The sequence below is a fragment of the Entelurus aequoreus genome, linkage group LG19, assembly GCF_033978785.1.
Source record: "Entelurus aequoreus isolate RoL-2023_Sb linkage group LG19, RoL_Eaeq_v1.1, whole genome shotgun sequence".
Classification (NCBI taxonomy): domain Eukaryota; kingdom Metazoa; phylum Chordata; class Actinopteri; order Syngnathiformes; family Syngnathidae; genus Entelurus; species Entelurus aequoreus.
This window is the reverse complement of record NC_084749.1, coordinates 32,290,547-32,312,328: the sequence shown is the minus strand read 5'-3', so window position 1 is coordinate 32,312,328 and position 21,782 is coordinate 32,290,547. Positions and strand designations below refer to the sequence as shown.

The window sequence follows — 21,782 nt, the reverse complement described above, 5'->3', positions numbered from 1 at the left end:
ACTTCCATAAAGGCATGAAAATTGAAGGCCATGTTTCGGCAGTGACATACCACTCTGTTAGGATCCAACTTGCTTAACTAAACAAACTGGTATGAAGATAGTGTCTGTGCTGTCAGTTTTGTCATAAAGACGTGTTTTGAAGCAACAACTGTCTTAGGGTAATTTGAAATGAAAAACTTTTGTTCAAGGTGGACACATTCAAGCAGGGAGTAAATTCTCCATTGGTGTGAATGATTGATTGTGCATGGTTGTTTGCGTTTAGGTGCCCTGCAATTGATTGGCTGGCACCATTCCTGGGGTGTACCCTGACCATCACCCAAAGGCAGTGGCGGGCCGTGCGTTTCCCACCTAGGCCTTCAGTGATGTCCGACTTCAATAATTACCTCTCAAAATACCATCATTTATGTCACCACATGACCATTGCTGGAGAAATACTATACAGGAACACATTTACGCCCTACTGGCCATTGAATCACATCAACAGTATACAAAACTGGTTATTTTGTGGTGCATTTAAAAAACAATTAAAACTCCTCAGCAATTGTGAATCGAAAACATATCTTATGTGGTACTGTCAAAATTAAAATGGCAAAAAACATATAAAAAGTGAAAAAATTAAATATTTGAACTCACAATTCATAGAACCTTTTCGACGCCGTATAAGCCAGTGGTGCCCCTCTTCGTCGGCTTATTCGAGTGGAAATGGCGAGCCTTTCCCTATTTCATTGCAAGAACAGCTGAGCTAGCTTCCGGGGTTGGCCGACATCGTCTCACAAGATGTAGTTTTTCTTTAAATATCCTTCTTGAAAATGGCCTTGCAAATATATATCTGCCACCTAATCAACATTCTGGCTACGGCTGTGTGACAAGTGACTCACTTGTCACTTTGGAGTGACAAGTGAGTATCCAATCACAGTCTCATTAACATCAGGCTACTTGGATAGGCTTCTGTCAACAACTTGTGATCTGATTGGCTATCGCAACTGTCTCTCTTCTCTATGTGTTCTCAAATTCACCCACTAACGGTCCCGATGAGTATCCAATCACAGGACACGTAAATGTCATGTTTAACGTGAGGCCATCTAGAATGCCTTACTGACAACAACTTGTGATCTGATTGGCTATCGCAACTGTCTATCACCTGTATGTCCCCGATCACTCACAGTGCACGGACACCTGCATTGTTGATTCTGAAGGCTTTGGGCAGATTTGGTACAGCATGGCAACATAAGCTAGCTGAATTCTGATTGGATACAAACTAAAACTAAAAACAACAGCACTGGAAGGAGCATAATATGACATGAAGAGAATATGAATACTTTTAGATATTTAGGTATAGTAAAATAAAAAAGTATTTTATCTTTAATTATGATCATGATTTCTGATTATGTTAGGCCAGCAGAGAAGGCCTTGCTGGCCCTGACGGCACACCACTGATAATACTATATTTAATAATAACAGATGTGTTTTAAATGTATATTCACATACATTTTTAAAGAATATATGCTTCATAGCAAATCTTGTGATGACGTCATATCGACCACACCCCTAACCACGCCCCCACCGCCAGGAATTTTGGCAATTTAGGGGAAACCCTGACATTAACAAACTAAAAATGTTATACATTACAATCATGCTTTGTCACAGATGTTTTGTAATGTTATTATGTGATATTTGCACCAAAATAAATGCTTGTACATCAGTTTAGGAATATGGGGGTGGAGTGGAGGGGTGTTTTTCTGGCTGGCTGAAATGTTGTGTAAATTATTTTAAAACATGTTCTGGTCGAGTCCTCAATTACATAACTATTAGCAGGCTGAATATTACATTTTATTATCTAATAGAGAAGGTTAAAACATTGTCATGCAGCAATATGAAGCCACCCCACCTGAAAAATTATCTGTCTAGGGTACGCTTATTGACGAAAAATTATACCTATTTGCGATTAATCGCGATTAACTTTAAGGTAACTATGAACAAGATGCGATTAATCACAATTAAATATGTTAATCATTTGACAGTTCTATTATATATAAATACCACAGTAGTATCGGCCACTGGATGAGACCAAACCAAACAAATCACGCTATTGAGTATTGTGGCCACTGATTGGCTCAGCCTCAAGCAGCATTACTATATTGGATTGAAGGACCGTAAAGACGACTAAATGGTGTTATTTCATGTCTAGTTAAACCAGGGGTCGGCAACCCAAAACGTTGAAAGAGCCATATTTGACCAAAAATACAAAAAACAAATCTCTCTGGAGCCACAAAAAATTAAAAGCCTTATATAAGTGTTATAATGAAGGCAACACATGATGTAAGTGTCTATATTAGCTATAATAGCCTACTATCAAAATAACAATGTGTCGCAGGCTGAAGCAAATTTTTGTTGACGGAAATGTTGAATTTTATATTTATTCTACACATTTTTACAACATTAGACACCATTAGTAAATCAGAGGCTACTCAGAAGGTGAGATAACTCCTGGAAATTACTGGCTTTTAATGGCCAAAGGTAGAGATATGTGTCCAAGTTAAAGGAAACGGCAGGCTGTCTCTTTTGATATATTTATTACAATCTTTGGCAAGCTAGGTAACGTTTGCTGTGGTCTGGAACAACATGGCACACAAACAACTACCAGAAATGCAGCCAATATTACACAGATAATGTGTCACGAGACATGCAAAACCAAATTATATACAAAGAGGATAAAAGTAAAGGATATTAAATGAGCTCAAATATAGCTACAAGAGGCATAATGATGCAATATGTACATACAGCTAGCCCAAATAGCATGTTAGCATGGATTAGTTTACAGTCATGCATTGGCCAGATATGCCTAATTAGCACTCCAACAAGTCAATAACATCAACAAGTGCACCTTTGTGCATTCACGCACAGTATAAAACGTTTGGTGGACAAAATGAGACAAAGAAGGGAGTGCAAGATTTTACATGTAAACAAACTTTTGCGTCACAGTCCACACTATGGTGAGTTCAAGAACCGCCTAAATTAGTAGGACAAAACGATTTTCACCAAATACTCTCATCAGTGAAGCATACACACACACACACATATTAAACAGTGGGCTTTCTAACAATTGGGAAGGTTTGTCCTCAAACAAAAAAACATACTAAAAAAAAGAAAATATTTACCCCCATCATCTTTTTCCATTTTCAATCCTTTTTTTAAAATGCTCCACAGAGCCACTAGGGCAGCACTACAGAGTCGCATGCAGCTCAAGAGCCGCGGGTTGCTGACCCCCGAGTTTGTAGACAGGGTTTTATGCTCTTGCCTAGTATTAAACTTAATTTGGCAAAAAGTATTTATTGCGGTCATTTGCGGAACTAATTGGCAGCGATAAACTGCAAAGGGAAAATCATTAAACAATGTCACTCTTTAAAAACTTCTGGACCTTACTGTAGCTATAGATTCACAACAAGCTGATAGAAAATAATGTAAAAGCCTGTTGTTAGATTTATATTTTGACATATTACTTTAATACTACGTTTTTTCCAATTATGGTAAAAAAAAACATTTTTAATTTGTTTTCCATCCATCCATCCATTTTCTACCGCTTGTCCCTTTTGGGGTCACGGGGGGTGCTGGAGCCTATCTCAGCTGCATTCGGGCGGAAGGCGGTGTACACCCTGGACAAGTCGCCATCTCATCACAGGGCCAACACAGATAGACAGACAACATTCACACTCACATTCACACACTAGGGCCAATTTAGTAGGGGTGTGGGAAAAAGTTGATTCGAATTCGAATCGCGATTCTCACGTTGTGCGATTCAGAATCGATTCTCATTTAAAAAAATCTATTTTTTATTTATTTATTTTATTCTTTTTTTTTTTTAATTAATCAGTCCAACAAAACAATACACAGCAATACCATAACAATGCATTCCAATTCCAAAACCAAACCCGACCCAGAAACACTCAGAACTGCAGTAAACAGAACAATTGAGAGGAGACACAAACACGACACAGAACAAACCAAAAGTAGTGAAACAAAAATGAATATTATCAACAACAGTATCAATATTAGTTACAATTTCAACATAGCGGTGATTAAAAATCCCTCATTGACATTATCATTAGACATTTATTAAAAAAAATTAAAAATGAACAATAATGTCACAGTGGCTTACACTTGCATCGCATCTCATAAACTTAACACACTGTGTCCAATATTTTCACAAAGATAAAATAAGTCATATTTTTGGTTCATTTAATAGTTAAAACAAATGTACATTATTGCAATCAGTTGATAAAACATTGTCCTTTACAATTATAAAAGCTTTTTACAAAAATCTACTACTCTGCTTGCATGTCAGCAGACTGGGGTAGATCCTGCTGAAATCCTATGTATTGAATGAATAGAGAATCCTTTTGAATCGGGAAAATATCGTTTTTGAATCGTGTTGAATCGAAAAAAGAAACGATTTTGAAACGAATCGTGACCCCAAGAATCGACATTGAATCGAATCGTGACCCCAAGAATTGATATTGAATAGAATCGTGGGGCACCCAAAGATTCGCAGCCCTACAATTTAGTGTTGCCAATCAACCTATCCCCAGGTGCAGGCCTGGCCCTAACCAATCTGGCGCCCTAGGCAAGATTTTAGGTGGCGCCCCCCCACATCGGCAGTGAAGTGTATATACTCACAAGAAACCGAATAGCTTTGTCTTTTACCTTTTTTTTACTTAAAGAAAGCAAATTAACATATTATATGAGAATGTTGTTATGATTATCTTTAACCGAATCACAGCAGTGCTCAAATTAAAAAACAGCATTCCCTCTCATCTGATATTGCTTAATTAACATTAATGATGTGCACTTTAACAACTAGGCTTACAACTATACCTAATATATAAAGGGGTGGAAAAGTGACTATTACCTGCAGGGCAAACATTAGCTAACCAGAAGGCAATAACAATGTAAACAAAAAACACCTGCTTAAAAGATCTAATACAAATGTCCCTAAGGAATGTAAGGTGGGAGTACTGTAATTACCTAACGTTACATTATTATTTTCCATAACAATTTGGCCCCCTCCACAATATTAACCCGACGTTAAAACAGAACTAGCTATTTATTGATTAGCAATTGCCGAATCATGTAACATTATCTTAATGCTAAAAAGCCAGGTTACTATCACATTCTGTAACAGACAAATAATTTCATGTAGGCTAACGTTACTCGTATACCTGCTACCTCTGTCTTTTTCTCGTTTCTCCTCCTCTTCTTTTCTATTTTTTCTTCCCTGGGCACCTGACAGTTTTGGCCGTTTTGACATTTGTGGTGACGTCCAAAGGGAGTCATGATACGGGAAGGGGGGCGGGGGCTGGGAGGGCATCGTACGGGGGGGGGGCGGGGGGCGTAATCCATCCATCCATCCATTTTCTACCGTTTATTCCCTTCGGGGTCGCGGGGGCGCTGGAGCCTATCTCAGCTACAATCGGGCGGAAGGCGGTGTACACCCTGGACAAGTCGCCACCTCATCGCAGGGCCAACACAGATAGACAGACAACATTCACACTCACATTCACACACTAGGGCCAATTTAGTGTTGCCAATCAGCCTATCCCCAGGTGCATGTCTTTGGAGGTGGGAGGAAGCCGGAGTACCCGGAGGGAACCCACGCAGTCACGGGGAGAACATGCAAACTCCACACAGAAAGATCCAGAGGCCGGGATTGAACTCACGACTACTCAGGACCTTCGTATTGTGAGGCAGACGCACTAACCCGTCTACCACCGTGCTGGGGGGCGTAATGTTGTAACAAATAATATTTCTATTAAATAGGCTTTACTTTGCATTTTAATTAACGTGGGAATATTTTTTGCATTTAGAAATAATAGTACCAACTTTTTTTTTTTCTCTCCAACATTTGTGGCACTGGCGTGGCGCCCCCTGATGGACGGCGCCCTTAGCATTTGCCTATACGGCCTATGCCACGGGCCGGCCCTGCCCAGGTGCATGTTTTTGTTTTAAACATTGTTTAAGTAGTAAATGTAATTACGTTGAAGTGAGAAACGTGAGAAAAACTCTCTGTTGCATCAGTACCACGTCACTTTGTGCTCATTATCTGTTGCGACAGGCTGCCTATAATCCGTCATGCGTTGCCATGTAGCGTCAAAGACATCACGTGACTGCCAAGACACCCGCGGAATAAACACGTCCCACTTTGTGACGTCACGGGTGGCGTGGCCCGGTGCTTAGCTTTAGTCGGGAGCGCGCCTGCTCGCAAATCCCCAGAGCTGTGTGCGTGTGTGGAGTGGACTGTCCGCTGCTAGGAGCAGGAAGAAGAAGACGACGAAGAAGCCCAGATTAAAAAACAACCAGCCGGACAAACTGCTCCTCCAGTCGCCTTGCTGCCTTTTTCTTCATCCCGAAACAACCAACTCTGAATTTTTACTAAATATGTCTAATATCGTCTGCTGTCAAAAGCCTCAGGTAAGATATAATTCACAGACAAACGTTGTTTAATGTAGTCAAATGTTTCAAAATGGACGTATTTAGTGATGGACAATGGCTGTCATCAGCTGGAAACTGCTGGAAATGGCCCGGCTTTTTTGTGTGTGTGTGTGTGTCTGCCTCCCGCCGCCGACAATGTCGCACATTGAGAGTATTCGTTGTTTTATCTCCTCTCGCCAGCCGAACCAGCGGCTTAGAATGTTCCGCTGCCGCCATTATTGGACAAAGTGTCATCATTTGACATCGTGTCTTCGTTGGCTAGCGTGCGAGTCTCGTGGCTGCCATTGTAGCCATGAGCAGCAGGTTGGAACCGGAATGCTGTTGCTAGCACAGAATGCTAAGTCCTCCCGCTCTTTTGGAAATGTAGAATGTTTCTACGAGCTGTTTTAATGGCGCGCTTGTGAGTCTCTCCTTCAAAGGCGGGATGTATATGGCGGCACACGGCCAAGCCCGTAGGCCCCGGTATATTCCTTTGGCAGAGGACCGCGAAGGACATCGTGACTAATATGTTACCTAGCCGTCATTCATCTAATGTGTAACTCCACTTAATGTGTTTCTTCCATTGTTATCATATTTAAAAGTATTTGAAATATATTTTCTATATAACCTGACACCCGCTCTATCATCAAGGCATTATTAGGTCAGTTCATTTCTGCATTGATGGTTATATAGTCATTTTTAATTTACCTCCATTTTGAAAATATATAGTCTGTTGTAATCTTTCCTTTTTATTTAAATGCTGTCCTATTGGGAAGTGCTGAAGCAATTTTTGTTTTAGTATTCACCTCCCTTTTACATTTTCGCTACATTTCATAACTTGTTCAATTGATGCAGTACAGCTTCCATTAAAACTGGGCGACATTTTGCAGTAGACCATCCTCACCACTGGAGGAAGCTCTATATCAGTGGTTCTTAACCTTGTTGGAGGTACCGAACCCCTCCAGTTTCATATGCGCATTCACCGAACCCTTCTTTAGTGAAAAATAAAATGTTGTTTTTTTTCAAATTCAAGACAAAGTTATGTTTTTGGTAACACTTTAGTATGGGGAACATATTTTAAGTAACAAAGACTTAATTTATAGTTTTTTTGGACACTAGGGAAACATATTCTAAGTAACAAAGACTTAATTTAGAGTTATTTGGTAGCTGAGATAGGCTCCAGCGCCCCCCGCGACCCCGAAGGGAATAAGCGGTAGAAAATGGATGGATGGATGGTTAGGGTTGGGGCCAGGGTTAGAGGGTTAGGGTTATAATGAGGCCATGCCGAATAAGGCATTAATAAGTACTTAATAATGACTAGTTAAGAGCCAATATGTTACTAATTTGCATGTTAATAAGCAACTAATTAATGGTGAATATGTTCCCCATACTAAAGTGTTACCATGTTTTTATACTGGTGCACAAAATGAACCGTGCATGAACATCACCTTGTTCAAAGAACAAAACCAGCACAGTGCATAAACTCACAACAAATTACACCCCTGCAAATCAGTCAGCTGTTGCCGTATCCTTAATACGCCGATAGGGAGACGTTTTTATTTACACGATGAGTCGGGTGTGTCTTGACCTCCGCCGAACCCCTGTGCCTGACTCACCGTACCCTTAGGGTTCGATCGAACCCAGGTTAAGAACCACTGCTCTATATATAGCAGGAGTGTCAAGTCAAACGCATTCTCATCGCGCGCCACATCGCAGTCGTTGAATGTCACACTGGGGCCGCTTCATGATATGAATTAGTTCCTATAGGACTTGGCGATACTGCAAATTCAACCAAATTGTGCAAGGCCACGCCCAACTTGGCCCAATCCCTGCAATGTTCCCGTTCGTTTTGGCCAATCGTTGACATTTTTGGCAATCAATTTTGCACCACTCAAACCCAACCAATCAAATGTCTCCCTGCATCACCGGTGGCGATTTTGCCACAGCTTTTTGAAAATGCTGTAGTGATATCGGGCATTTTAAGGCACAACTGTCACAAAAAGCCCGCAAAATTACACAATTGCCCCTTCATTTTATTATCATTATTGACCAACAAACTGATGCAAAATCTGGAATCAGAAGTCAAAATTACAGGCAGATACTTTAGTTCGGCTAGTGTAGAATTTAATTTGAAAAGTTTTCAGTGGAAAAAATACGCTTGGAATTTCTTTTATCAGAACATTTAGTTAGGAGCTACATTTGCATGCATTAATTTAGTTTTCTATCACAATTGAAATACATTAATCAAGAATGTTTAAATGCCTTGATCCCTTAGTGACACATTATTTCCAGGCTTTCACAGGTAGGGCAGATGTGGCCTTGAGTTTGTCACCTGTACCTTTTGTGCTTAACATGTATCATGGAAATATTGAGTTATTGTCCTTTGTTCTCGTGTATATTGCGTCGTTATCAAAAATGAAGCTATTATTTATTAATAGGTACGTGACTGAATCACCTGACATGTTTTCATAGTAAATGTTGTTCCCTGGTCATTGTGTGGGCATTTGCATCACTTTTGCCTTGTCATAGTGCAGGGGTGTCAAATTTGTTTTAATTGAGGGCCACATCGTAGTTATTGCGGCCCGCATGTAACAGTGAATAATTTATGAATATGAATGTATAAGGATTCACCTCATGATATTATTTCACAATCTCCTATGCATTTGGTTATTATGTTTTAATATACACAGTGACTGTACACAGCTCAGTTGCCAGAAATTTACCGTTAAATTTACAGTGTTTTTTTACAGCATATTACTGTGTATGGAAAAGCAGTTTCGCTGTTTTTTTCTAGTTTTTCTACCGTAAAATCTACTGTCATTATTAGTGTACAATTTAATGGTTAACTTGCTTTGAAATCATTAGTTAAGCAGATATTGAAATTAGTCTTTAATGTTAAATGTTTTATATATTAATTACATGTAAAACTGTACATGTCTTATTTCTGTCAAAATTTTAAAAAGATATACCGTTTGAGTGAGAAAAGATTAAGTACTTGAACGGGAATGATTTCCAGGCTTTCATGGGCCACATAAAATTATGTGTTGAGCCAGATCTGGCCCCCGGGCCTTGAGTTTGGACACTAGTCAGTAACTGCCCGCATAGCAATTTATTCGGTATTTTAAACAAATCCCTTATTTAAGGGTCAGTTTGCCTAAAATTATAAATTTACACAAGGTTGCTTTGTATAAGCAAACACCAATGCAAGGATCATTTATGCTGTCAGTGTGGGTGTTGCTGGAAAGATGAGCGGAGCAAGTCAACAGACTGCTATGGTGGAACCAGCTATGCAAAGGAGTGCGGAAAAAAGACTTCACAAGTCGTCTCCTGAAAGTAGTTGTGTAAGCAGCCAGAACTGGGTCACTGTTCCCACTGACCACGCACAGACTGGAAGAATTATAGCTTTCGTTGCCAATGCTGCCGTACATGTGGTTTTGTGGATTACAAAGAGACTACTGTAATTGCTGTGCCCGGCCCGGGTGGATACTTTTCCCCTGTAAAAATGTTAACACTTGTTATTTTTATTCGTCTCCACGGTATTTAGTCAGTTTGCCAACACCAAGACACATTTCTGATATATTTCCTCTTATAAAATTGCATTTGGACTTATATCTAGAATGCTGAAAGTAAGGCTACCCAGGAAGGCCACTTGGGGTGTGGTTACTCTTTCAGATTGTCAGCTGTTGAAGTCTGTCTTGCCTTGGTTTTCTTGAATAATAATTTAAATCGGTCCTACAAAAAAAAAAACATTCTTTGAGAGAATCTGTTGGATTTTCAGAATAGTTTTTTTGTGTACAGTAAATGCATCAAACTAGACCTTTATATCATGTAGTGGCACTGGCACATGTGTCCTTTATAGGTCAACCCTTTTAGTGAGTGTTCCTATAGGGTGGAGCCAGCTAAAGGGGCTTGTCTTTAAAGTTGCGCAGAGGGACTTGCTTGTGAGTGAGATAAGACCAACCAGATGCCATGAGGCGGAATAAAAGCACTTGCCTGGCCTGGCGGGACCAATCAGCAGGTGTGGAGAAAAGGATTATATATACTGTATGTGATGGCAGCTGTGGATTCTTTGTGACTTTTGGAAAACATTTTGGAAATGCAGCATTTTTAATTTGCTCCCTTTTTAAAAAGGACAATTTTATAACGTTGACATTTTGGAGATGCGGTCCTGCCACATGTTTGACTGATGAAAGATGAGGGAGAGCATTGTACTTTATTTTCTTCAGCATACGTTTTTTTACAATTTTCAAAAGATTCCGAGAGCATCAATTTAAAAATAATATGCACCCTTTCAGTTATCTTACTCTGTCTCTCCTTTTTCTCCCAGGTTATAATGTATGACCAACACAGAATAAGAAACTCTCTATAGCCAACGGGTTCCCGAGGACTTGATTGCAGTCTCTTCAAGCCTGATAGTTTGCTGGGGTCGAAGCCCTCCCTCTCCCTTCTGCTGCCGCCTGTGTTGTCAACTGGCATTTCTTCCAACACCTTTCCCATCCCACTCCTTGGGTGAAGTCTACTTCGCCTGTTAACAATTCTACTTTTTGAATTGGCACTATCCGTGAATTGAACTTCTACTAGGTAAGATTGTGACTAACGCACATTGTAGGTACTAAATCTGTACTCCTCAATGAGTAAATCCGGCTGAATAAATAGCATGTGAAACTAATGATGTCGCTCATGTCACATACTTTGTCATTCATCTATTTTTGTAAGTCTAAAAATAATACAAGCATTAATAAAAAAAATAAAAATGTTTTTGTTCTTTTTACCAGGCATACTACCCAAATTCAGCCAAAATGATTCCGAATGGTTATCTGATCTTTGAGGATGAGAGTTTCCTGGATTCCACGGTGGCTAAAATGAACGCTCTGAGAAAGAGTGGTCAGTTCTGCGACGTTAGACTGCAGGTATGATCTAAATGCAAACTCACCACCATGAGCCGGTGCACCTTTTTTACACTCGTTGACACTGCGGACTGCTGAGTCACTGAAACATAAGAGCTCAGTAGTGAGGGGTTTCAGATGGGGGTTGGAACTGACATATTTGAGGTTGGGCTTTTCAGTTCCAGCACATCAATCCAGAGTTGACAGGATGTATGTGTTAATTTTTACATATTTGTTTCAAACCAAGTTTAGACTTGCTGTATTACAGGAAACTGGAAAAGATTACTGTGTAATGTTGGCTCCTCTTGTTTTGTTAACTCAAGTTTGACAATGTGTGCCTTCCGTTTTATTCTGAGCAAGGTTGGCACATGTGATTATACTGCCATTTGGGGCAGTCTGATAGAAATATGAAAAATATACCTTAAATGTCAGACTGATCTTAGTTCTTGATTTTTTGTTTTTTTGTCATCTTAACACATTTTCTCAGGAATTGTATCCTGTTTTGACAAAAATACACAATGGACTTTTGATGGAACCAGAAGCTTAATGAGAGTAACCTGGTGCAAATAACACCTTATAATAAATATGTTGACAAGTAGTTGAACATTCCTGAAATACGGTACATTTAAAGTGGCTTTTCTAAATATGTACATATACACTGCTCAGCTGAAGTTTCTTAAAATACAGTACCGTACATTTAAATTGGCTGTTCCACGCATATGTGCATATACACTGCTCAGCTGAAGTTTCTAAAATACTGACTGAAATGTTTTGAACCCAGCAAGAAAACACAATCTGTACAGTCCAAGGTCAAAAAGTGTGTTTAAATTAAACACACTTTTTTTTTTTTTTACCAGGTATGTGGTCATGAGTTGATGGCCCATCGTGCTGTGCTGGCTTGCTGCAGTCCATACTTGTTTGAAATCTTCAACAGTGACATTGAACCCCATGGAGTGTCTCATGTCACTTTTGAGGACTTGGACCCAGAGGCTGTGGAGATCTTGCTTAACTATGCCTACACCGCCCAGTTAGTATTTGCCTTCTCACTTGACCTTACGTTTCTCTTCATTTGTCACCATAGACCATCTTTAAACTGATATACAACATATTCTGTGTATAACCTAGGCTTAAGGCGGACAAGGGGCTTGTCAAGGATGTTTACTCTGCAGCTAAAAGGTTCAAGATGGAGCGAGTCAAGCAGGTTGGATTTCAGTATTTTGCTGAGACATTTTGTTTTAAATTCATATCAATGCACAAATTGAAGTGCTAAGAACTCCACATTTCCTAATCCTCAGATTTGTGGTGACTACCTGCTGTCTAAGATGGAGTTCCAGAATGCCATTTCTTTTCGCAACTTTGCCAGCTCAATGGGAGATGCAAGAGTTTTGGCCAAAGTGGACGCCTACATTCAAGATCACTTACTGGAAGTGTCCGAACAGGAGGACTTCCTCAAACTTCCCCGCCTCAAGGTAAAATATTTGTTGTTTTCACGCTTGCTTTGTTTTGTTCTTACAGGTCAGTTCACATGTTGGAAGGGATTTCGTGTGTGTGTGTGTGTGTGTGTGTGTGTGTGTGTGTGTGTGTGTGTGTGTGTGTGTGTGTGTGTGTGTGTGTGTGTGTGTGTGTGTGTGTGTGTGTGTGTGTGTGTGTGTGTGTGTGTGTGTGTGTGTGTGTGTGTGTGTGTGTGTGTGTGTGTGTGTGTGTGTGTGTGTGTGTGTGTGTGTGTGTGTGTGTGTGTGTGTGTGTGTGTGTGTGTGTGTGTGTGTGTGTGTGTGTGTGTGTGTGTGTGTGTGTGTGTGTGTGTGTGTGTGTGTGTGTGTGTGTGTGTGTGTGTGTGTGTGTGTGTGTGTGTGTGTGTGTGTGTGTGTGTGTGTGTGTGTGTGTGTGTGTGTGTGTGTGTGTGTGTGTGTTATGCAATCACACTAAAGAGGGTCTTGTGTGGTTAAATACGATTGTCCTGATGTAACTATTATTGGAGCCTTGAATAATGGCCGATATTGATCCGATGCAATATCTGCAAAAATCATACATTTATTATTTTGTTGTGTAAAATGTTAGATTACAAGGGTAGGTGTAGAAAAACACCAACCTATGTATTATTAATTATCTGCAATGGACTTATGCTGCCTTTAAGTTATTTTTTGGTGACATTTAGTGGCCACAATAATTCATTGAATGATGCGGACACATTTGTTACTGGATACTCTTAATACGCTTATGCATCGGAGACTTTGTATCTGTAAACTCACTTGTTTATGTTGACAAATGTTGTGTTTTAGACTGCAATATTGTTCAATTAAGGACACTTATTATGAATGTCTAGCTCATGTGCTCGTGTGTTTAGCTGTTGTACAGCCCATAGCCTACCGTGTTTACATTTTGTAAATTACTTTTCTTTTAAATCAGAGTAAAAACAATCCTTGTGTGTTTATTGGAGGACATTTAGCTGTTAACTGGCTGTCCAGGATTGTTTGAATCGGAGCTTATGGTAGATTTTAGATGCAATCCGAATCCGATTTTTAACTGATACAAATATTGGAACGAGACACCCCTAGTTACAAGCATGTCTTAAGAATGTGCAACCCAGCTGCCCAAACAAATCCTCAATGTTGTCTCCATTTCTGACTGATTTATTCTCGTCTACCTTTGTCGCTGAATTACGATCCAGCAGGCTTAACGTTGACTAACACCGGATAATCTTTTGTATTTTTACTGTTCTGGCTTCAACAAGATTAACAACACTTGTGACGTTGTGCCTTTTTGAAAAGATTAAAAATGTTGCAATAAAGGCATTTATGTTGGTAGGTTGCAGCGTCTTGGCTTACCAACTGTGGCACACTCGAAACCATGCACTTGACTTGTTCAATTGTGTTTTAATACATTAACTCAGTATTTTACCATTAGTACAATCATTTCATATTCCAAGAATCAAAATAAGGACGTATGTAAGTCCTGTTCATAGTTTTAAGTTCCTGTTCTCCTGCACACATGTGAACTAAACTCCACTTCTACTCTGTTCACAGTTGGAAGTAATACTAGAAGACAACCTGACCCTGCCCAGCAATGGCAAGCTTTACTCAAAGGTGCTCAACTGGGTGCAGCGGAGCATTTGGGAGAACGGAGATCAACTGGACCAACTCATGGAGGAGGTCAGTACCACAGTGTGCCGTTTGAACTCGGGCTGATCTTCATCCTTCCCCTACCCCTCCTTCTGACTCCTGTTTTTGACATTAAGAAGTCATTATGGGAGCTGATAGAAATAGCATGCTGTTGTCATGCTGCTATGTCAGGATTGTTCTTTTTTCCTCTGATTTGTTGAGGTTTTTGCAGTAAGAAACTGTATGCCTGAACCATGCCACAAATTAGAGGTGAGCCCAAAAGAGCCCCTGTTTGCTCTTGTTTTATTTTATTTTTTTGTTTCCATTCTCCTTATGGGTTGTGGTTGATTTTTCTTACAACCCCATCTAAGTATTACAGTGCTCTTCTCCTGTGAAACACAGAGAAAAGATTCTTGAAGGTTTGACCCTTTATTCATCTGTTTCACTGCCACTTGACTATCTGCACAGGTGCGTGTTTGTTGCTCCAGAACTAACAGGCACTCCTCCCCGTTGATTTATCTCTCCTGTAGGTTAATTTGCAGCAGCAAGGGACCAGACTGAAGAGCCGGGACTGAGCCACCAGGGTAATGAGTCAGAGAAAAGAGAGGTGTGCTACTGCCTCTCAGCAGCCTCTCTTTGCAGCCAAGCAACACTGTGCTCCCATCTGTCCATGCCTATTGCACACATGCTTCACATTTTTCACTGTCAAGTCTTTCAATGCCTTTTTACCACCCAAAATACAAGCGGCATTTAACAAACCAATCTGATTGGGCACCAGAAAAAGGCATTGGTTTATATTTGGCTACAAGAAATCACAAGATTTTTGTTTTTTCAACCCCTCCATTTTAAAAAAACAAACAAAAAAACCCTTTTGGTACATTTTCTTGACATACCTTGTGAAATGGGTAACTATTGAAGATACAAGGAGAATTTCCAAAATGCTGACTACAGCTGCAGTGCACTATTATGTCATCTGTATTTGACTGCTTAGTGTGGCTGCTATCACAATGAGCAGCTCCTTCAGCTGGAGGACTGGTTTCCAAGCAGCAGACTAAATGAAGGGGCATGTGTAGCCCCTCTCGATTCTTCACAGAAGATCTTGCTGAATGGAGTGTGTCATGCTTCACCCACCCTTCTTTGTTTTTAGATGCAATTTAGGGAGATCCCTTGCCAGGCACCTTCTTGGGCTCAAACGTTGAATCAGCTCCGTGCCTCGGCTGCAATCTTTTAGGGAAACTCTTTGTCCAAGCACCTGAAGTTGAAGGACTCTGTCCTTTTTTCCTCCTCTTCACAGCACTGCCCTCTTCTAATCCCCTTTATGCAGGGGTTTAATGTTTGTTGCCATGGAGACAGCCACATGGGTGTGTTGTTCCTGTTTGTCTTTCAGGTGCAATTGCTGTACTACTCACCTGACCATAAGCTGGTGGATGGAGGGCTGATGATTGAGGGGCACACTGAGGTGTTTGGTGGCGAGGAGGACCACCTTCAGTTTGTGCAGGTACTGACAAGTGTGTGCCCAGCTTCACTGCAGTGAATCCTAGCCACATTGTGTCTGCAGTGTTTAGCTTATGCTTGGCCAGGCAAGAACTAGAACACGGCCTGTGTTCATGAAACACTTCTATACAGCCACTACATAAACAATGAGAGCTGGACTATAACGTCTCAGCTTACATTTAATGTGATTTTCTTAGTAATTAATTCAAATATGCCAGTGCTTTGTCATGGAAGACTAGTCTTTGACTGCAGTGCAGCATTGTTGTTGTCAGATGGTGTTGGGGTTAGTTTATGTGGGTCCGCAGTAGACCAGCTTGATCAGGAGTAGGCACTGCTGTGGTTAGTTGGTGCTGGGCATCGGTTGGGCCTGTGGCGCGTGTGTGTGGAGCGAGCTTGGCTGCTGTAGCTGCGCTGTGCTCTTGCAGAAGAAGCCAGTACGAGAGAGTACCCAGAGACAGATGAGCTGCAGTTCCTCGGGAAGCCTTTCACCCTCCAACCAAGCGGCAAATGCTCCCAAACAGACCACCAGGAGAGAGTGGAAGTACATTGCCTCCGAGAAAACCACAAGTAAGCATCTTTAACTTCTGAAGTGACACGAGGAGAGATGGGAAACAAATATTAAAGCTAACGTCGCTTGCAGTCTATAACAATAATTCATCTTCTCGCAGACAACACCTACCTGTGTTTGGCTGTGCTGGATGGTGTGTTGTGTGTGATCTTCGTGCACGGCCGCAGCAGCCCCCAGACCTCCCCCTCTGCCACCCCCTGTCTGATGAAGAGCCTCAGTTTTGAGGCCCAGCCTGAAGAGCTGGAAGAGCATCCTTTGTCACCCATGCATTATGCTCGCTCCGGCCTGGGCACCGCATCGCTCAACTCCAGGATCATCGCAGCAGGTGTGTACAAACGATTAGTCTGTATTGATGGAGCTTTGTAGGTACTGTGGTGTCTCGGCTTTTTGAAAAACATTTTTACCAAAAGCGGTTTTCAGTTATTGTTTGGCCAAACATTGCCCGTAACAAACTAATCTGTCTCACAATCGAGTGCTCAAACAAAAAATCTCACATGACTGACCGCAGATAACCCACCATGCACAATCTGTTAGGATGTGATGTTGAAGGCCATGTGTAGGGAAAAAACTGCAGCTAAAAGGTCTAAGGTGTCCAATATGGTGCAGCATATATACGGTACTCTTTTTCAACCCTAACCTATCAGGAGCTTGTAGAATGACAGCACTATTCCACAGGATTACCTAATTATGTGCATTCAACTTCTTAACACTGCATAAAACAGATTATTAAAAATGAATAAATAGGCATGTATGACAATAACATCTGTGTTTTCCCTTTAGTCTTATATATAATACAATTACTTTATTTTGTACTAATCTAATAATGTTATTTGATTGCTATTATTGCAGACATTAATAAACAACACATTTTAAATCTCGAAGAAATGTCAGATTTGATAGGTTTTTTGTGAAATTAATCAATGAACGTGATTATTACATTAATTGTTGCATACACAGAACAGGAAACAGATTTAACAAAATAACATCACAGAACTGAAACTACAAAAAGTTACCAAAGTAAACCCTGCCAAGCAGAATATGACCAAAGAGTTGTGAGTGGCAGCACTTTAAATAAGGTGACAACACTATTGAGTTCACCATCAAATGTGTAAGTACAACAGTGGTGTTGGTGTCATAAGTTTTTAAGTTAAAAGTGATGTTAAATGTTGGTTCAGTTTTTTGTATGTGAAAATATAATTGTATAAAACATGTTTTGTGTTGGTATGTTTTTGTCTCTGGAGTGGATTCATTGGATTGACATTTATAAATGTTTTGGGAGACCTTTTGGAACACATTACTAATAGAACGATGGTACTAATGTACATATACTTATTGCTTCTCTCTATCTTTGAATTCTTTCTGATTTGCAGGCGGCTACAACCGAGAGGAATGTCTGAGGACTGTGGAGTGTTACGACCCCAAAGAAGACCGCTGGACCTTCATGGCTCCTATGAGAACCCCAAGAGCTCGTTTCCAGATGAGCGTGCTCATGGTACTCCCTGCTCTTTACCTCCCTTGTGCCAGCGCGTGACAACACCATGTGATATCAATGCTGCGTTCAGGGCCAGCTGTACGTGATCGGCGGCTCCAACGGACATTCCGATGAGCTGAGCTGTGGGGAGACATACGATCCGCACGCCAACGAGTGGGTTCAAGTGCCTGAGCTCAGGACAAACCGCTGCAATGCAGGTGGGCGTGTCCGACATGTTAAAGCAATAAAGCGTGGAGCACCTCGCTAATCAATTTCTCCTTGAAGGCGTCTGCTCCTTGAACAACCAGCTGTACGTTGTTGGAGGGTCGGACCCTTGTGGGCAGAAAGGACTGAAGAACTGCGATGCTTTTGACCCAGTGAACAAAACCTGGTCCAACTGTGCCCCCCTCAACATCAGTACGGGACCTCACTATTAGGGATGTCCGATAATGGCTTGTTGCCGATATTCGATATTCCGATATTGTCCAACTCTTTAATTACCGATACCGATATATACAGTCGTGGATTTAACACATTATTATGCCTAATTTGGACAACCAGGTATGGTGAAGATAAGGTCCTTTTTAAAAAATAAAGATAAATAAATTAACATTTTCTTGAATAAAAAAGAAAGTAAAAAAATATATAAACACAGTTACGGTACATAGAAACTAGTAATTAATGAAAATGAGTAAAATTAACTGTTAAAGGTTAGTACTATTAGTGGACCAGCAGCACGCACAATCATGTGTGCTTACGGACTGTATCCCTTGCAGACTGTATTGATATATAATGTAGGAACCAGAATATTAATAACAGAAAGAAACAACCCTTTTGTGTGAATGAGTAAATGGGGGAGGGAGTTTTTTTGGGTTGGTGCACTAATTGTAAGTGTATCTTGTGTTTTTTATGTTGATTTAATAAAAAAATTACCGATAATAAAAAAAACGATACCGATAATTTCCGATATTACATTTTAAAGCATTTATCGGCCGGTAATATCGTCAGGCCGATATTATCAGACATCTCCACTCACTATTATTCCCCCTCACGCTGGTGATAAAATGGCTTCTTCTAACTTTGTTTCCAGGGCGGCACCAGGCTGCGGTGTGCGAATTGGACGGTTTTATGTATGTGATCGGAGGGGCGGAGTCATGGAACTGCTTGAACACTGTGGAGCGCTACAACCCCGAGAACAACACCTGGAGCCTGATCGCACCAATGAACGTGGCTCGCAGGGGGGCGGCCGTGGCCGTCTCTGCCGGTAAGCCCACACCCAAAGTGCACGCATGGCGAAATCACCAAATATGCTGACTGTGCACTCCTGACTATAGGAAAACTCTTTGTGGTGGGCGGCTTCGACGGCTCCCGCGCGCTGCGCTGCGTGGAGGCGTACGACCCGGCGCGCAACGAGTGGAGGATGCTGGGCGGCATGACCACGTCTCGCAGCAACGCGGGCGTGGCCATGCTGGGCGACACCATCTACGCCGTGGGCGGCTTCGACGGAAACGACTTCCTGAACACGATGGAGGTGTACAACCCCGAGGTGGACGAGTGGACCGACTGCACCAAGCCCCCCTCCCCCGTCCCCGAGTGAAGGGTTAGGAAGTTTCAGTGCTTCTTTGCCTTTCTCCAAACTAACAGGCTTAGTGACGTAATCAGTGTTTTGTGATGTTCCGCGTGTATGTTTGAGTGTGTGTGTGTGTGAGAGATATGAGTGCTTGTTTGGGTGGGGGTGGGAGGGATAGGTGGGTTTCGACAAGGGGTCTTCAGTGAAGACTAGCTTATATTTAGTGGGGGGGTCTTGTTGCCCACAGCAACACGAATGAAGCCTTTTCATATTGCGTACATTGTTCTACGTGCTGTAAATATTGTTTGTTACTCATTCTTGTCACATGCCAACATTTACTACACACTTAGTGCTTTTCTTTAAAGTTTTATCACTTTGGAAGGTTTTCAAGATGAGCTACTTACTACTGGTCACATACGAAAGAGTTGATTTGAAGCCTTACTCACTGTGCAACTTCATCAACACCTGGAAAGAACCTGAGTGTGCGTCTGTGTGGCGTTTTAAACCTGCTGGATTGCGTTTTTGAATCTGAAATAATGGCCTTTTTATATTTTTATACACAGCACATTTCTCAAATTAGTAGCAGACAGCTAAAGTCAGTAAATCTAACCAGTGCCAGTTTTAGTTGAGTTGTAATGTGCACACCACACACGCACAAGCAAGCTTCTGCTAACCAAACATGACTTTGTGATGTAATTCATGTGTGTAGATGCAGTTTTGCTGAACATCCTCCTGTGTCAAGCATTGGCAGATTTTTTTTTCTTCTGGAAGTTAAGAATGAGATTCACATTTGTAATATTTCTTAATAAATCATTTAAATTGAATTTTTGTGTCTGGGGAGTGCAATGTGTCTTTAAGAGTCGTTGGTATCAATAAAGTAGGCTCTACAAAATGGCCGCAGCACTTAAATCTTATTTATAGCACCTTGCTTCTTGAAAGGTCAGGTCACGTCTGATCTTCCACGGCCACCGCTTTTCTCAAGAGGACACTAAGCCACCAGTTTCCTGCTCAAGATGAGCTGGCTCACAGACCACTAAATTAAACTTGCTTGTGCAGATTACTTCTGCATGACCTCACATGTTCAATTAGCATTCTTTAGTTCATGTAACCTTATCTTGCCACGCTACATTTATATTGGATGATAACTTAACACAAACATGGTGCTGCTTCAGAGTTGAGTTGAAACACAAAACCTCTAAACCACAACCATACTTGACTGTCTTGACAGCATTGCTGGCCTTCACCAAATTAGTGAAATGAACCTCACATCCTCCTGCGTGACGTTGGATGCTGCAGGCTGTGTGCCAGTGTGGCGTCACCAAGCAGAGTCCACGTTAATCCCCTCATTTCCATTCAGACACGTGCACCTAATTCAATTAGCTTGGATCACTCACACAGCGCACTGTACTTCGGTCTACAAATGGGAAGCTACATGTGGATATGTATGTACATATATACAGTATATATAATATATATATACACACACACACATACATATACATATGTGTATATAAACAGTACAAGCCAAAAATTTGGACACCTCATTCAATGCGTTTTCTTTATCTTCATGACTTTACATTGTAGATTGTCACTGAAGGCATCAAAACTATGAATGAACACATGTGGAGTTATGTACTTAACAAAAAAAGATGAAATAACTAAAAACATGTTTTATATTGTTCAAAATAGCCACCCTTTGCTCTGATCAGTGCTTTGCACACTCTTGGCATTCTCTCGATGAGCTTCAAGAGGTAGTCACCTGAAATGGTCTTCACTTCACAGGTGTGCCTTATCAGGGTTGATTAGTGGAATTTCTTGCTTTATCAATGGGGTTGGAAATAAAGAAAACGCATTGAATGAGAAGGCGTGTCCAAACTTTTGGCCTGTACTGTATAAATTATACTTTATATATTTATATATATATAGTGTGGATTTTATTTTTAATACATTTGCAAAACTATACGTTTCTTTGTACCGTATACATATATATACAGTATATAATATATATATATACATATACACATTTTTTTAGATATTGTACAGAAAGTATTAAGACACCTTTAAATGTTTCATTCTGTTTTATTGCAGCCATTTGCTAAAATCAAAAAAGTTTATTTTACTTATTATTACTTTGTGCGGTTTCGCCTATTCCTTTTTGGTCATTCCTCTTTGCAGCACCTCTCAAGCTCCATCAGGTTGGATGGGAAGTGTTGCTTTTCATCAGTGGCCA

The 21,782-nt window shown here is 40.8% G+C and overlaps 1 protein-coding gene across 3 annotated transcripts; it reads left to right on the top strand.

The window, feature by feature from the left end:
• Positions 1-6,247: 6,247 nt before the first annotated feature.
• ivns1abpa (influenza virus NS1A binding protein a) lies at positions 6,248-20,376 on the top strand. 3 transcript variants are annotated; one of them, XM_062028314.1, is made up of 15 exons: positions 6,248-6,465; positions 10,793-11,046; positions 11,241-11,375; positions 12,209-12,378; positions 12,477-12,552; positions 12,647-12,820; positions 14,375-14,500; positions 15,837-15,947; positions 16,369-16,510; positions 16,612-16,836; positions 17,882-18,003; positions 18,074-18,200; positions 18,268-18,399; positions 19,073-19,246; positions 19,317-20,376. In XM_062028314.1, exons 3-15 carry the CDS (start codon positions 11,265-11,267, stop codon positions 19,577-19,579), a joined length of 1,953 nt encoding a protein of 650 aa, XP_061884298.1. In that variant the 5' UTR covers positions 6,248-6,465; positions 10,793-11,046; positions 11,241-11,264; the 3' UTR covers positions 19,580-20,376. The 3 variants fall into 3 exon arrangements, with proteins under 3 accessions (XP_061884298.1, XP_061884300.1, XP_061884299.1); XM_062028315.1 differs by lacking the exon at positions 6,248-6,465 and adding an exon at positions 10,392-10,483; XM_062028316.1 differs by lacking the exon at positions 15,837-15,947.
• The last annotated feature ends 1,406 nt before the right edge of the window (positions 20,377-21,782 follow it).